This window comes from Phaenicophaeus curvirostris, unplaced genomic scaffold, assembly GCF_032191515.1.
Source record: "Phaenicophaeus curvirostris isolate KB17595 unplaced genomic scaffold, BPBGC_Pcur_1.0 scaffold_68, whole genome shotgun sequence".
NCBI classification, from domain to species: domain Eukaryota; kingdom Metazoa; phylum Chordata; class Aves; order Cuculiformes; family Cuculidae; genus Phaenicophaeus; species Phaenicophaeus curvirostris.
In genome coordinates, this window is record NW_027206690.1 from 794,237 (window position 1) to 810,693 (window position 16,457).

The 16,457-nt window shown below is 55.2% G+C and overlaps 1 protein-coding gene across 1 annotated transcript; it reads left to right on the forward strand.

Moving 5' to 3' along the window:
* Positions 1 to 360: 360 nt before the first annotated feature.
* On the forward strand, positions 361 to 7,663 carry LOC138734155 (cytochrome c1, heme protein, mitochondrial-like). Its single transcript, XM_069881734.1, has 4 exons — positions 361 to 593; positions 2,505 to 2,665; positions 6,017 to 6,139; positions 7,659 to 7,663. Exons 1-4 carry the CDS (start codon positions 361 to 363, stop codon positions 7,661 to 7,663), a joined length of 522 nt encoding a protein of 173 aa, XP_069737835.1.
* Positions 7,664 to 16,457: the final 8,794 nt, after the last annotated feature.

Here is a 16,457-nt window from a genome sequence, read left to right on the forward strand (position 1 = left end):
CACCAACAGCGTCTCCGGGGACACCAGCAGCTCCTCTGGGGCCACCAACAGCGTCTCCGGGGACACCAGCAGCTCCTCTGGGGCCACCAACAGCGTCTCCGGGGACACCAGCAGCTCCTCCGGGACCACCAGCAGCTACTCTGGGGCCACCAACAATGTCTCCGGGGCCACCAGCAGCTCCTCTGGGGCCACCAGCAGCTCCTCTGGGGCCACCAACAGGTTCTTGGTGCTACCAGCAGCTTCTCCAGCTCCTCTGGGGCCACCAACAGGTTCTCTGGGGCCACCAGCAGCTTCTCTGGGGCCACCAACAGCTCCTCTGGGGCCACCAGCAGCTTCTCCAGCTCCTCTAGGGCCACCAATATGTTCTCTGGGGCCACCAACAACTTCTCTACAGCCACCAACAGCTTCTGGGTGCCCATGGTGGCATCTCCAGCTCTCCGGGTGGTGTCTCCGGGCTCTCCGGTGGCCGTGGTGGCATCTCCAGCTCTCCGGGTGGTGTCTCCGGGCTCTCCGGTGGCCGTGGTGGCATCTCCATCTCTCCGGGTGGTGTCTCCAGGCTCTCTGGTGGCCGTGGTGGCCTCTCCGGGGCCCCAGTCCCTCCCAGTCCCTCCCAGTGCCCCCCAGTGCCCCGTGTCTCTCACCGCGGGTCCCCACCGGGGCCCTTTGGTGACCCAGCAGATCTCGGTTTGGCAGAGGCGGCAGCGCAGCCAGTCGCACCCGTCCCGCTTCTGCACCACCACGGCACAGCCGGGGCAGCGCATGGCGTCCCCGCGCTGCACCAGGGTCTGCGGGCACCCGAACCCGGCCCGGTGACACCAGAACCCATCATGGTGGCACCAAAACCCAGCCCGGTGGCACCAAAACCCAGCCCGGTGGCACCCAATCCCTCCTCTCGACACCAAAATCCATCCTGGTGACATCGAACCCCTCTTCTAGACACCAAAATCCATCCCAGTGAAAACAAAACCCATCCTGGTGTCACCAAATCCCATCCTGGTGACACCAAAACACACCATGGTGACACCAAAACCCTCTTCTTGACACCAAAACCCATCCTGGTGTCACCAAAACCCATCCCGGTGACACCAAAACCCTCTTCTAGACACCAAAATCCATCCCGGTGTCACCAAAACCCATCCCGGTGACAACAAAACCCTCTTCTAGACACCAAAACCCATCCCGGTGACATCAAACCCCTCTTCTAGACACCAAAACCCATCCCGATGACACCAAAACCCAGCCCAGTGGCACCAAAACCCATCCTGGTGTCACCAAAATCCATCCCAGTGACACCAAATCCCATCCCGGTGGCACCAAAACCCATCCTGGTGACACCAAAACCCTCTTCTAGACACCAAAACCCATCCCGGGGGCACCAAAACTTTCTCAGTGACATCAAAACCTATGATGGTGTCACCAAATCCCATCCCAGTGACACCAAAACCTTCTCAGTGACATCAAAACCCATCCCGGTGTCACCTAAACCCATCCCGGTGGCACCAAATGTGGGTAGCTAAGGCGCGGCGGTGGGAAGATCTCGCCATGTACGGAAAGGTAGGACCCCCTCCGGGTAGCCAATTGCGGATTAGTTCATGCTGTCAGCGGACGGCAGTGACGTCGCACGCCCAGGCTCTAGAAGGCTGTGTTACGTATCAATAAACGCCATTTGCCGTCCACCACATTGGTGTCTGTGAGCTCATGGACCGAGTGGCCTGGGGTTGGTCACCGTGCCGTTCCTGAGCCAGGTCGCCACGGCTCCGGAGCCAACGCCCCCCGAAGGCAACAGATCCGTGGGCTGGAGGCACCTCCAGAGGGTTCTGAGCCTCGATCCATGGGCTGGAGGCACCTCCAGAGGGTTCTGAGCCTCGATCCATGGGCTGGAGGCACCTCCAGAGGGTTCTGAGCCTCGATCCATGAGCTGGAGGCACCTCCAGAGGGTTCTGAGCCTTGATCCATGGGCTGGAGGCAACACCAGAGGGATCTGAGCCTCGATCCATGGGCTGGAGGCACCTCCAGAGGGTTCTGAGCCTCGATCCATGAGCTGGAGGCACCTCCAGAGGGTTCTGAGCTTTGATCCATGAGCTGGAGGCACCTCCAGAGGGTTCTGAGCCTTGATCCATGAGCTGGAGGCACCTCCAGAGGGTTCTGAGCCTCGATCCATGAGCTGGAGGCACCTCCAGAGGGTTCTGAGCCTTGATCCATGAGCTGGAGGCACCTCCAGAGGGTTCTGAGCCTTGATCCATGAGCTGGAGGCACCTCCAGAGGGTTCTGAGCCTCGATCCATGAGCTGGAGGCACCTCCAGAGGGTTCTGAGCCTTGATCCATGGGGTTGAGGCACCTCCAGAGGGTTCTGAGCCTTGATCCATGAGCTGGAGGCACCTCCAGAGGGGGTTTTTGATGGATCCATGGGGTTGAGGCACCTCCGGAGGCTTCCGAGCTCCAAGTTGAGGTTCTCCAAGGGGCTTTTTCCGCCCCGTTAACCCCTTCCTCCCCGGCTCCTCCAGCCACGGGGGTGAGGACTACGTCTTCTCCTTGCTGACGGGCTCCTGCGACCCCCCGGCCGGCGTCTCCGTGCGGGAAGGGCTCCACTACAACCCCTACTTCCCCGGCCAGGCCATCGGCATGGCCCCCCCCATCTACAACGAGGTCCTCCAGTTCGATGACGGTAAAAATAAGGGTTCACGGGGATTAATTGGGGGGTTTGGGGGGGCTCTGTGGAGGTTTGGGGGGTCTCAGGGGCGTTTAAGGGGTTAATTGGGGTGTTTAAGGGGTTAATTGGGGTATTTGGGGGGTTAATTGGGGTGTTTGGGGGTGTTTAAGGGGTTAATTGGGGTGTTTGGTGGGTTAATTGGGGTGTTTGGGGGGACTCTGGGGCAGCTTGGTGGTTTTTAAGGGGTTAATTGGGGTGTTTAAGGGGTTAATTGGGGGGTTTGGGGGGTCAAAGGGGGTTTAAGGGGTTAATTGGAGTGTTTGGGGGGGTTAATTGGGGTGTTTGGGGGTCTTTAGGGGGTTAATTGGAATGCTTGGGGGTGTTTAAGGGGTTAATTGGGGTGTTTGGGGGTGTTTAGGGGGTTAATTGGGGTGTTTTGGGGGTTAATTGGGGTGTTTGGGGGTGTTTAAGGGGTTAATTGGGGTGTTTAAGGCGTTAATTGGGGTGTTTGGGGGGGTCACGGGGTGTTTAAGGGGTTAATTGGGGTGTTTGGGGGGCTAATTGGGGTGTTTGGGCGTTAATTGGGGTGTTTGGGGGGTTAATTGGGGTGTTTAAGTGCTTAATTGGGGTGTTTGGGGGGTTAATTGGGTTGTTAGGGGGTGTTGAAGGGGTTAATTTGAGTGTTTAGGGGTCATTGGGGTGCTTGGGGGGTTAATTGGGGTGTTTGGGGGTGTTTACGGGGTTAATTGGGGTGTTTGGGGGGTTAATTCGGGTTTCGGTGGTATTTAGGGGGTTAATTGGGGTGTTTAAGGGGTTAATTGGGGTGTTTGGTGGTCTCTGGGGCAGCTTGGGGGTGTTTAGGGGGTTAATTGGGGTGTTTGGGGGGTTAATTGGGGTGTTTCGGGGGCACTGGGGCAGTTTGGGGGTTTTTAAGGGATAAATTGGGGTGTTTGGGGGGTTAATTGGGATGTTTGGGGGTGTTTAAGGGGTTAATTGGGGGGCTTAGGGGGTGAATTGCGGGGTTTGGGGGGTCACAGGGGCGTTTAAGGGGTTAATTGGGGTGTTTGGGGGGTTAATTGGGGTGTTTGGGGGTGTTTAAGGGGTTAATTGGGGTGTTTGGGTGTGTTTAAAGGGTGTTTGGGGGTGTTTAGGGGGTTAATTGGGGTGTTTAGAGGGTTAATTGGGGGGTTTGGGGGGTCACGGGGGCGTTTAAAGGGTTAATTGGGGGTCACGGGGGCGTTTAAGGGGTTAATTGGGTGGTTTGGGGGGTCACATGGGGTTTAAGGGGTTAATTGGGGGGTTTGGGGGGTCAAAGGGGGTTTAAGGGGTTAATTGGGGGGTTTAAGGGGTTAATTGGGGTGTTTGGGGGGTCCCGGGGGCGTTTAAGGGTTTAATTGGGGTGTTTGGGGGGTCCCGGGGGCGTTTAAGGGGTTAATTGGGGGGTTTAAGGGGTTAATTGGGGGCTTTGGGGTATTTGATGTATTTAGGTGGGTTTTTAGGGGGCATTTGGGTTATTTAGGGGGGTTTTTAGGGATTTTTAGGGGGCTTTTGGGGTTTTTGGGTGGGTTTTTAGTGTATTTAGGGGTCATTTTTTATATTTAGGTGGGTTTTTAGGGGTTTTTAGGGGCATTTGTTGTATTTAGGTGGCTATTTAGGGGTCATTTGACCTATTTAGGTGGGGTTTTAGGGGCATTTCCTGTATTTAGGTGGGTTATTAGGGGTCTTAGGGGGCATTTGTTGTATTTAAGTGGCTTTTTAGGGTTTTTAGGGGGCATTTGGGGTATTTAGGTGGGTTTTTATGGGTTTTTAGGGGGCATTTGGTGTATTTAGGTGGGTTTTTATGGGTTTTTAGGGGGCATTTGGGGTATTTAGGAGGGTTTTTATGGACCTTTGTTGTATTTAGGTGGGTTTTTAGGGGGCATTTGGTGTATTTAGGTGGGTTTTTAGGGGGCATTTGGTGTATTTAGAGTGGTTTTTAGGGATTTTTAGGGGCATGTGGTGTATTTAGGTGGGTTTGGGGGGGCATTTGGTGTATTTAGGTGGGTTTGGGGGGGCATTTGGTGTATTTAGGTGGGTTTTTAAGCGTTTTAGGGGGCATTTGTTGTACTTAAGTGGGTTTTTAGTGTATTTAGGGGTCATTTCTTGTATTTAGGAGGGATTTTAGGGAGCATTTGGTGTATTTAGAGTGGTTTTTAGGGATTTTTAGGGGCATTTGGTGTATTTAGGTGGGTTTGGGGGGGCATTTGGTGTATTTAGGTGGGTTTTTAGGGGCATTCGGTGTATTTAGGTGGGTTTCAAGGGTTTTTTAAGGGTCCTTTGTTGTATTTAGGTGGGGTTTTAGGGGACATTTGGTGTGTTTAAGTGGGTTTTAATTTATTTAGGAGTTGTTTTTTGTATTTAGGTGGGTTTTTTGGGGCATTTGTTGCATTTAGGTGGGTTTTTAGGGTTTTCTGGGGCATTCGGTGTACTTAGGTGGGTTTTTAGGGGGCATTTGGTGTATTTAGGAGGGGTTTTAGGGGTCTTAGGGGGCATTTGTTGTAGTTAAGTGGGGTTTTAGTGTATTTAGGGGTCATTTCTTGTATTTAGGTGGGTTTATAGGAGTCATTTCTTGTACTTAAGTGCGTTTTTAGGGGGTTTAGGGGTCATTTCTTGTATTTAGGAGGGGTTTTAGGGGTCATTTATCCTATTTAGGTGGGTTTTTGGGGTCCTTTGTTGTATTTAGGTGGGTTTTTAGGCTTTTTAGGGGGCATTTGGTGTATTTAGGTGGGGTTTTAGGGGGCATTTGTTGTATTTACGAGGGTCTTTAGGGGTCATTTGTCCTATTTAGGTGGATTTTTAGGGGTTTTTAGGGGTCATTTGTCCTATTCAAGTGGGTTTTTAGGGGTTTTAGGAGTCATTTGTTCTATTTAGGTGGGTTTTTAGGGGTCCTTTGTTGTATTTAAGTGGGTTTTTAGGGGGTTTAGGGGTCATTTCTTGTATTGAGGAGGGTTTTTAGGGGGCATTTGGTGTATTCAGGTGGGTTTTTGGGGTTTTAGGGGGCATTTCATGTATTTAGGAGGGTTTTTAGGGGTCCTTTGTTGTATTTAAGTGGGTTTTTAGGGCTTTTAGGAGTCATTTGTTCTATTTAGGAGGGTTTTTAGGGCGCTTTTGTTATATTGAGGTGGGTTTTTAGGGGCATTTGTTCTTTTTAGGTGGGTTTTTAGGGGGCATTTCCTGCATTTAGGAGGGTTTTTAGGGTTCCTTCGTTATATTGAGGTGGGTTTTTAGGGGTCCTTTGTCCTTTTTAGGGGTTTTTAGGGGTGATTTTCCCCATTTCGAGCTTCTTTTGGGGCTCTTTGTCACCCTGACCCCCCTTTTTCCCCGCAGGGACCCCCGCCACCATGTCTCAGATCGCCAAGGACGTCTGCACCTTCCTGCGCTGGGCGGCCGAGCCCGAGCACGATCACCGCAAGCGAATGGGATTAAAGGTTTTTCGGGGGGCTCCGACCCATCCCCTTCCCCCCCCCCCCACCTGGGGCCCCTCCTGACCCCCCTTTTTTTCCTTCCTAACCCCCCCAGATGCTGCTTCTCGGGGCTCTCCTGGCCCCCCTCTCCTATTACCTGAAGCGGCACAAGTGGTCGGTGATGAAGAGCCGGAAGATGATTTATCGGCCCCCCAAGTAGAAATTAAATAATAAAAAAAAAAGGGGGGTTGGAAAATGTGGGGGATCCCCCCCCCCAACCAGGTCCCATAGAGGGAGCCCCGAGCTCCATCGCGGGGTGGAAATACAGGATTCGTTCCAGGGAGGAGGTTGAGGAGCTGGAGGGATCCGTGGGGTCTGAGCCGGGGGGTGGGATCCATGGGGTGAGATCCGTGGGGCGCGTTCTGTGCTGCACACGGTGGGTTTATTGGTCGCCTCCGGAGCCACCGACCCCGTCACGGGGCCACCAGCAGCTCCTCCAGTGTCACCAGTAGCTCCACCGGGGCCACCAGCAGCTTCTCCGGGGCCACCAGCAGCTCCTCCAGTATCACCAGTAGCTTCTCCAGGGCCACCATCAGCGTCTCTGGGGCCACCATCAGCATCTTTGGGGCCACCAGCAGCTCCTCTGGGGCCACCAGCAGCTTCTCAGGGGCCACCAGCAGTGTCTCCGGGGACACCAGCAGCTCCTCTGGGGCCAACAACAGCGTCTCCGGGGCCACCAGCAGCTCCTCTGGGGCCACCAACAGCGTCTCCGGGGACACCAGCAGCTCCTCTGGGGCCACCAACAGCGTCTCCGGGGACACCAGCAGCTCCTCTGGGGCCACCAACAGCGTCTCCTGGGACACCAGCAGCTCCTCTGGGGCCAACAACAGCGTCTCCGGGGCCACCAGCAGCTCCTCTGGGGCCACCAACAGCGTCTCCGGGGACACCAGCAGCTCCTCTGGGGCCACCAACAGCGTCTCCGGGGACACCAGCAGCTCCTCCGGGGCCACCAGCAGCTCCTCTGGGGCCACCAACAATGTCTCCGGGGCCACCAGCAGCTCCTCTGGGGCCACCAGCAGCTCCTCTGGGGCCACCAACAGGTTCTTGGTGCTACCAGCAGCTTCTCCAGCTCCTCTGGGGCCACCAACAGGTTCTCTGGGGCCACCAGCAGCTTCTCTGGGGCCACCAACAGCTCCTCTGGGGCCACCAGCAGCTTCTCCAGCTCCTCTAGGGCCACCAATATGTTCTCTGGGGCCACCAACAGCTTCTCTACAGCCACCAACAGCTTCTGGGTGCCCATGGTGGCATCTCCAGCTCTCCGGGTGGTGTCTCCGGGCTCTCCGGTGGCCGTGGTGGCATCTCCAGCTCTCCGGGTGGTGTCTCCGGGCTCTCCGGTGGCCGTGGTGGCCTCTCCGGGGGGTCAGTGGCAGTTGTGGCACTGGGGGTGGCAGCGCTGGCCCGACACGTTGCAGCGGCAGCCGCCGATCGTGTCACCCGGGCCCTGGGGGGGTACATGGGGACAAGATCAGGGTCAAGGTTGAGGTTCTGGTTGGGCTGGGGTCAAGGTTGAGGTTGGGGTCAAGGTCAAGGTGGTGCCCGTGGGGTGTCCCAGTGTCCCCAGTCCCTCCCAGTGCCCCCATTATCCCCTCCCAGTCCCTCCCAGTCCCTCTCAGTGCCCCCCAGTGCCCCGTGTCTCTCACCGCGGGTCCCCACCGGGGCCCTTTGGTGACCCAGCAGATCTCGGTTTGGCAGAGGCGGCAGCGCAGCCAGTCGCACCCGTGTCGCTTCTGCACCACCACGGCACAGCCAGGGCAGCGCATGGCGTCCCCGCGCTGCACCAGGGTCTGCGGGCACCCGAACCCGGCCCGGTGACACCAGAACCCATCATGGTGGCACCAAAACCCAGCCCGGTGGCACCGAAACCCAGCCCGGTGGCACCCAATCCCTCCTCTCGACACCAAAATCCATCCTGGTGACACCACAACCCTCTTCTAGACAACAAAACCCATCCCAGCAACACCCAAACCCGGCCCGGTGACACCGAAACCCAGCCTGGTGTCGCCAAAACCCATCCCGGTGACACCAAAACCCGTCATGGTGACACCAAAACCCTCTTCTAGACACCCAAACCCATCCCAGTGACACCCAAACCCGGCCCGGTGACACCAAAACCCATCCTGGTGTTACCAAAACCCAGCCCGGTGACTCCAAAATCCATCCCGGTGTCACCAAAACCCATCCCGGTGACATCAAACCCCTCTTCTAGACACCAAAACCCATCCCGGTGACATCAAAACCCATCCCAGTGGCACAAAAACCCATCCCAGTGACACCAGATCCCTCCCGTAAACAACAAAACCCATCATGGTGACACCAAAACCCATCCTGGTGTCACCAAAATCCATCCCAGTGACACCAAATCCCATCCCGGTGACACCAGATCCCTCCTCTCGACAACAAAACCCATCCCGGTGACACCAAAAACCCATCCATGTGACACCTAAACCCGTCCCGGCGACACCAAAACCCAGCCCAGTGGCACCAAATCCGTCATCTCGACACCAAACCCCATCCTGGTGTCACCTAAACCCATCCTGGTGACACCAAAACCCATCCCAGTGTCACCAAGACCCATCCCAGTGTCACCAAGACCCATCCCAGTGTCACCAAAACCCTTTTCTAGACACCAAAACCCAGCCCGGTGGCACTGAAACCCAGCCAGGTGGCACCAAAATCCCTCATGGTGAGACCAAAACCCTCTTCTAGACACCAAAACTCAGCCCGCAGTCACCAAAACCCATCCTGGTGTCACCAAAACCCATCCCAGTGTCACCAAAACCCATCCCAGTGTCACCAAAACCCTCTTCTAGACACCAAAACCCATCCCGGTGGCAGCAAAACCCTCTTCTAGACACCAAAACCCATCCCTGTGTCACCAAAACCCTTCCAGTGACACCAAACCCCATCCTGGTGTCACCAAACCCCATCCCAGTGGATGTCTCCATGTCTCAGATCGCCAAGGACATCTGCACCTTCCTGCGCTGGGCGGCCGAGCCCGAGCACGATCACCGCAAGCGAATGGGATTAAAGGTTTTTCGGGGGGCTCCGACCCATCCCCTTCCCCCCCCCCACCTGGGGCCCCTCCTGAACCCCCTTTTTTTCCTTCCTACCCCCCCAGATGCTGCTTCTCGGGGCTCTCCTGGCCCCCCTCTCCTATTACCTGAAGCGGCACAAGTGGTCGGTGATGAAGAGCCGGAAGATGATTTATCGGCCCCCCAAGTAGAAATTAAATAATAAAAAAAAAGGGGGGTGGGAAATGTGGGGGATCCCCCCCCCCAACCAGGTCCCATAGAGGGAGCCCCGAGCTCCATCGCGGGGTGGAAATAAAGGATTCGTTCCAGGGAGGAGGTTGAGGAGCTGGAGGGATCCTTGGGGTCTGAGCCGGGGGGTGGGATCCATGGGGTGAGATCCATTCCGTGGGGTAGGATCCATGGGGTGAGATCCATTCCGTGGGGTCTGAGCCATGGGGTGGGATCCATGGGGTGGGATCCATTCCATGGGGTCTGAGCCGTGGGGTGGGATCTGGGGGGTGGATCCATGGGGTGGGATTGGAGCTGTGGGGTGGGATCCATGGGGTGGGATCGGAGCTGTGGGGTGGGATCCATGGGGTGGGGTCTGAGCCATGGGGTGGGATCCATGGGGTGGGATCTATGGGGTGGGATCCATTCCCTGGGGTCTGAGCCGCGGGGTGGGATCCGTGGGGTGGGATCCATTCCATGGGATTGGAGCCATGGGGTCTGAGCCATGGGGTGGGATCTATTCCCTGGGGTCTGAGCTGTGGGGTGGGATCCGCGGGGTGGGATCCCTGGATTGGGGTCCGTGCGGTGGGATCCGTGGGGTGGGATTCGTGGGGTGGGATCCATGGGGCGGGATCTGTGGGGCGGGATCCCTGGATTGGGGTGCGTGGGGTGGGATCCCTGGATCGGGGTGCGTGGAGTGGGATCCGTGGGGCGGGATCCCTGGATCGGGGTGCGTGGGGTGGGATCCCTGGATCGGGGTGCGTGGGGTGGGATCCGTGGGGCGGGATCCCTGGATCGGGGTGCGTGGGGCGCTCTCTGTGCTGCACACGGTGGGTTTATTGGTCGCCTCCGGAGCCACCGACCCCGTCACGGGGCCACCAGCAGCTCCTCCAATGTCACCAGCAGCTCCTCCGGGGCCACCAGCAGCTCCTCCAGTGTCACCAGTAGCTTCTCCAGGGCCACCAGCTGCTCCTCCGGGGCCTCCAGCAGCTTCTCCGGGGCCACCAGCTGCTCCTCCAGTGTCACCAGCAGCTCCTCCGGGGCCACCAGCAGCTCCTCCAGTGTCGCCAGTAGCTCCTCTGGGGTCACCAGCAGCTTCTCCGGGGCCACCAGCAGCTCCTCCAGTATCACCAGTAGCTTCTCCAGGGCCACCATCAGCGTCTTTGGTGCCACCATCAGCGTCTCTGGGGCCACCAGCAGCTTCTCCGGGGCCACCAGCAGCTTCTCCAGGGCCACCAGCAGCTTCTCTGGGGCCACCAGCAGCTTCTCCAGGGCCACCATCTGCTCCTCTGGGGCCACCATCTGCTCCTCTGGGGCCACCAGCAGCTTCTTCGGGGCCACCAGCAGCTCCTCTGGAGCCACCAGCAGCTTCTCTGGGGCCACCAGCAGCTTCTCCGGGGCCACCAGCTGCTCCTCCAGTGTCACCAGTAGCTCCTCTGGGGCCACCAGCAGCTCCTCAGGGGCCACCAGCAGTGTCTCCGGGGCCACCAACAGCTCCTCTGGGGCCACCAGCAGCTCCTCCAGTGTCACCAGCAGCTCCTCTGGGGCCACCAACAGCGTCTCCGGGGCCACCAACAGCGTCTCCGGGGACACCAGCAGCTCCTCTGGGGCCACCAACAGCGTCTCCGGGGACACCAGCAGCTCCTCTGGGGCCACCAACAGCGTCTCCGGGGCCACCAGCAGCTCCTCTGGGGCCACCAACAGCGTCTCCGGGGACACCAGCAGCTCCTCAGGGGCCACCAGCAGTGTCTCCGGGGCCACCAACAGCTCCTCTGGGGCCACCAGCAGCTCCTCCAGTGTCACCAGCAGCTCCTCTGGGGCCACCAACAGCGTCTCCGGGGCCACCAACAGCGTCTCCGGGGACACCAGCAGCTCCTCTGGGGCCACCAACTGCGTCTCCGGGGACACCAGCAGCGTCTCCAGGGACACCAGCAGCTCCTCTGGGGCCACCAACAGCGTCTCCGGGGACACCAGCAGCTCCTCTGGGGCCACCAACAGCGTCTCCGGGGACACCAGCAGCTCCTCTGGGGCCACCAACAGCGTCTCCGGGGACACCAGCAGCTCCTCTGGGGCCACCAGCAGCTCCTCTGGGGCCACCAACAGGTTCTCGGTGCTACCAGCAGCTTCTCCACCTCCTATGGGGCCACCAACAGGTTCTCTGGGGCCACCAGCAGCTTCTCTGGGGCCACCAACAGCTCCTCTGGGGCCACCAGCAGCTTCTCCAGCTCCTCTAGGGCCACCAATAGGTTCTCTGGGGCCACCAACAGCTGCTCTACAGACACCAACAGCTTCTGGGTGCCCATGGTGGCATCTCCAGCTCTCCCAGTGGTGTCTCCGGGCTCTCCGGTGGCCGTGGTGGCCTCTCCGGGGGGTCAGTGGCAGTTGTGGCACTGGGGGTGGCAGCGCTGGCCCGACACGTTGCAGCGGCAGCCGCCGCTCGTGTCACCCGGGCCCTGGGGGGGGACACGGGGGTCAAGATCAGGGTCAAGGTTGAGGTTCTGGTTGGGCTGGGGTCAAGGTTGAGGTTGGGGTCAAGGTTGAGGTTGGGGCCAAGGTTGAGGTTGAGGTCAAGGTTGGGGTCAACGTCGGGGTGGGGCCCATGGGGTGTCCCAGTGCCCCCAGTCCCTCCCAGTCTCTCCCAGTCCCTCCCAGTGCCCCCAGTCCCTCCCAGCCCCCTCCCAGTCCCTCCCAGTGCCCCCAGTCCCTCCCAGTGCCCCCATTATCCCCTCCCAGTCCCTCCCAGTCCCTCCCAGTGCCCCCCAGTGCCCCGTGTCTCTCACCGCGGGTCCCCACCGGGGCCCTTTGGTGACCCAGCAGATCTCGGTTTGGCAGAGGCGGCAGCGCAGCCAGTCGCACCCGTCCCGCTTCTGCACCACCACGGCACAGCCGGGGCAGCGCATGGCGTCCCCGCGCTGCACCAGGGTCTGCGGGCACCCGAACCCGGCCCGGTGACACCAGAACCCATCATGGTGGCACCAAAACCCAGCCCGGTGGCACCGAAACTCAGCCCGGTGACACCCAATCCCTCCTCTCGACACCAAAATCCATCCTGGTGACACCACAACCCTCTTCTAGACAACAAAACCCATCCCAGCAACACCCAAACCCGGCCCGGTGACACCGAAACCCAGCCTGGTGTCGCCAAAACCCATCCCGGTGACACCAAAACCCATCATGGTGACACCAAAACCCTCTTCTATGGGTGTGGGAGCCGGACCCCGAGTAACGATGAATCTCAATATGAGTATGGTCGTTCTCATTTATTCGTAAACACAACACTCCTTATATACCTTTCCAGCAGAGCATGCGCCAAGAAACAACTTACAATTGGTTCATTCAAACTGTCCACGCCTTAAAAGTTACAGGATTGGTTCACAAGGTTTGAGCGCGCGAAAGGTACCGGGCCGGGCCGGTCCGACCGGTTCAGGGACTTTCCGGCGCTGAGTCCCAGGCTTTTGTTATGCACCTCTCCCGGTCAGCATACCGAGGAAGGCTTAAAGGGGAACGCCAGGTTTAATCCTGAATGTTGAGCCCTGGGTTGTTCACTGCTATTAGATCATATATTCACCCTTCCACAAATCCCCCTTTTTGTTTTTGAACAAGCCAGGCTTCAACATTACGTGCAACATTATTTTTCTTACATATAACATTACACAGCTAAAAGTGCTGTCCCTTAAATAACCATTATCAACAACATTAATCCAACTATAACAAGTACACAAAACATCAGGGTAACAAACTTCTCATCTCATCGCTTATTCACTCGCGTTGTCTTCTTGCGCTGGCAACTGGTCGTGTGCCATAGATGACTCTCGATAGGGTCGAATGCTTCTAGCTGGTACCCATTTTGGACCACCCTCTGTGGAAACACACATATACCCTCAACCATTGAATATAACAGTAACAGGTCCTTTCCATACCCCAGTTATCGGATCCCTATATAGCACTTGAAAGCGAGGAATAGTTGTTTTTTCACTTAACTTTATGCTCTGATGGTGTATCACCACTGATGGCTCTTCTCTGTTACCCATTAAACACAAATAATTCAACGTAAACAATGCTTTACTTAACCTCATTTGCGCATCCATGTTTTCCCCTTTTTGCTTTCGCAAATAATCTTTCAAAACTAGATGCGTTCGCTCTACTAAAGCTTGTCCAGTAGGGGAATGCGGAATCCCTGTAAGGTGTCGAACTCCCCATTTAGACAAGAAGATCCTCGTTTTTTGGCTACCATAAGCAGGTCCATTATCTGTTTTTATAGTCTCAGGCACCCCCATAACCGCAAAACAAGATAACAAATGTTTACAAACATGTTGTGCCTTTTCCCCAGGTAATGCAGTCGCCCAGACAAATTTTGAGAAGGTATCAATTGTTACATGAACATATTTCAACCTTCCAAATTCTGCAATATGTGTAACATCTGTTTGCCAAAGTTCTAAAGATTTTAAACCCTTAGGGTTAACTCCTACCCCTATTCCCGGGCCGTGATTCCCACATTTTGGGCAAGCCTGTACAATACTGCGGGCTTCATTTTCTGTTAAATCATACTGTCGTTTTAAACCTTTGGCATTCTGGTGAAAGTGTTCATGGCTCTGCCTTGCTTGACAAAACTTATCCATGGGCGGCATATGTTGAGCTGGACTAACCAAGCTATCAGCTATTTGATTTCCTTCTCCCAGCCCCACGTCAAGTTGGTGACTACGAACATGAATAATACAACAAGGCTCAATACGTTGTTGAAGTGTTGATTGCAACTGCATAAATAATGTCCCTAGTCTGGGATTGTTTGTTTCTCTTATAAGAGCATCTTCTAACCTGGGCACTACTCCTGCTACATATAGCGAATCTGTGACAACATTGAGAGGAACATTCAACCAATTTAACAAGGCCCAAGCTACGGCAGTTAACTCCAAAGTCTGAAGAGAATCTTGAGGTTGTCCCTCTATAACGTGTTTATGCCATGCGTTGCCATCATGCCATACACAGACAGCACGATGCAATCGTTTTCCGGCATCAGTATAAACAGTAAGACCGTCTGTCAGTGGCTGTGTGCTGACCTTTGTTTTTTCCAACCACTGATTTCGGCACAATATTTGAAACCTTTTCCCTTGTGGATGCTGTGAATGTATCTTCCCTACAAATCCTAATAGGGCTTCCTGAATTGGCGTTACATTTCGTAACCACCACTCCAGGTCTACAGCATTAACTGGGATGCTAATATCTGCAGGCTCTTGTCCAGTGAGCTCAATGATTCGAGATCTACCCTTTCGTACCAATTCTGCTACAGCATCAGGTCGAGTTTGGATACTTGTTTTTGGCTGCACTCTTAGAAATACCCATTCCAAGATGATAAATTCATCAAACCCATCTTTGTCAGTGGCATCACTATCCAGTAAGGTAGAGACTGTCTCCCCCTTTTTGTTTTGCCACTGACAAATGACGGCATACGGTGATTCTAAACCATTACACACTATAAATGAAATAGGTATATCTACGATTCGCCGAGATGACCAAGAAGTTTGCTATTTGCAAACAATTTTTTGCAGCAGGCTATGGTGTTCTGCAGTAAGTTCGATCTCGTGAGCTGGATCCGCATTGCGTAATAACGCAGTCAGCGGGGCAATTTCAGTGTTTGAAATCCCCACACAGTTACGTACCCACTGAATGTCACCTAGCAATGTCTGTACATCTTTCACTGTTTTTAAACAAGTTTTGAGCTCTATCTTTTGAGGCCGAATTTGAGCATCGGTGATATGCCAACCCAAATATTTCCAGGGGCTTGATCTTTGTACCTTGTCAGGTGCAATAACAAGCCCTCTTGCTGCTAACATGTCTATTAAGATTTTTAACGCCATGTCGCTAAAGGGTTGGTTTTCTCTTTTAAACTAGAGAATTAAACAAAAATAATTTCTAAAAAAGAGAGACCACTCCCAGATTCTTCTGGAGCCTATCCCTTTGGGACATGAAAACAAATCATTTTTCAGAATATACCAAATTTAAGATGATCTTTAAGGCACCGATTGCAACATTTATGGAAAAGGACATGTGAAAACAAAATATATTACAACATATTAATACAGTTGGAAAATTCTAATTGAATGTGAGGTCATGAGAGATGCTGTTATCTCCCTCTTTCCTTATCCGTTTTCTTGAATTACAGGAAAGGCTAAGTGCATAAGCCCTTCACTGTTATTTGGAGTCATCAAGTGTCCCTGCATTATAGTATCCTTAATGACCCTGCTACCAGATGTGGGTGGCGCTGAAGGAATCAGTTCCTCGATGGGAGGAGTAGAGGGCCGCAGTGAAGGAGGGGCGCCAGAGCGAGGGCGGCGACCGCAGAAAGCCGTTCCTCCCTCCCGACGCACTTCCGCGTCCTCCTCAGTCGAGCCGGAACCGCTCAAAGAATCAACTTCCGGTTCGATCGGCTGTTGCGCGGTGATCCCGTTCCACTCCTCATCTACTTCATCCTCCCTTTTCAAGTCACTAACGGTTTTACACACAGTTCCTATCATGCCTTTTACCGCAGGCAGTCCGAATAACCGCGAAATCGGACCTGGTTTGGCTGGAACCCTTTCAACGTTAGATGCAGGTCCCAGCATCCGAATTGCTGCACGAGCTACCTCCCTTTCCGCGTTCATCTCCTTTAATGTCTCTAAAACGAGACGCCAGTCTGCACGGACGGCCTTAACCGCTTTTCGTTCCTTTTCGGATCCCGAAATAGTTTTGTCCCGCAACGTATCCCCGTAGTTTTGCCAGTCCGTGACCGAAAATATCATCTGCAGGTCTTCAAAATGACCCAATCTTTGACCTAACTGTATTAAAACTACTACCTGCTTTACGGGTATATCATGCCCTCTCTTAGAGAGGATTCCCGCCAGCAGAGTGGCCGCAGCATCTGTTTGCATAGCTGCGCCTAAGGGGTGAGTCGCGACCTCACACTCCAGCATTTATCCTGCCCCGTTGGACCCAGATAATGCTACCCTCAGCCGGTTTGTTCTCCCAACCCGCCTCCTCTCGCTACTTAGAGTAGTCACGGAGAAATTAAAAAAGAGGAACCTGAACCAT

Bases quoted from the DNA above. Each gene is read 5' to 3' on its own strand.
- LOC138734155 (XM_069881734.1), top strand. From the start codon at position 361: ATGTTCTCTGGGGCCACCAACAACTTCTCTACAGCCACCAACAGCTTC. The intron at 594-2,504 runs GTCCCTCCCAGT...CGGCTCCTCCAG, and splicing joins GTGGCCTCTCCGGGGCCCCA to CCACGGGGGTGAGGACTACG. The intron at 2,666-6,016 runs GTAAAAATAAGG...TTTTCCCCGCAG, and splicing joins GGTCCTCCAGTTCGATGACG to GGACCCCCGCCACCATGTCT.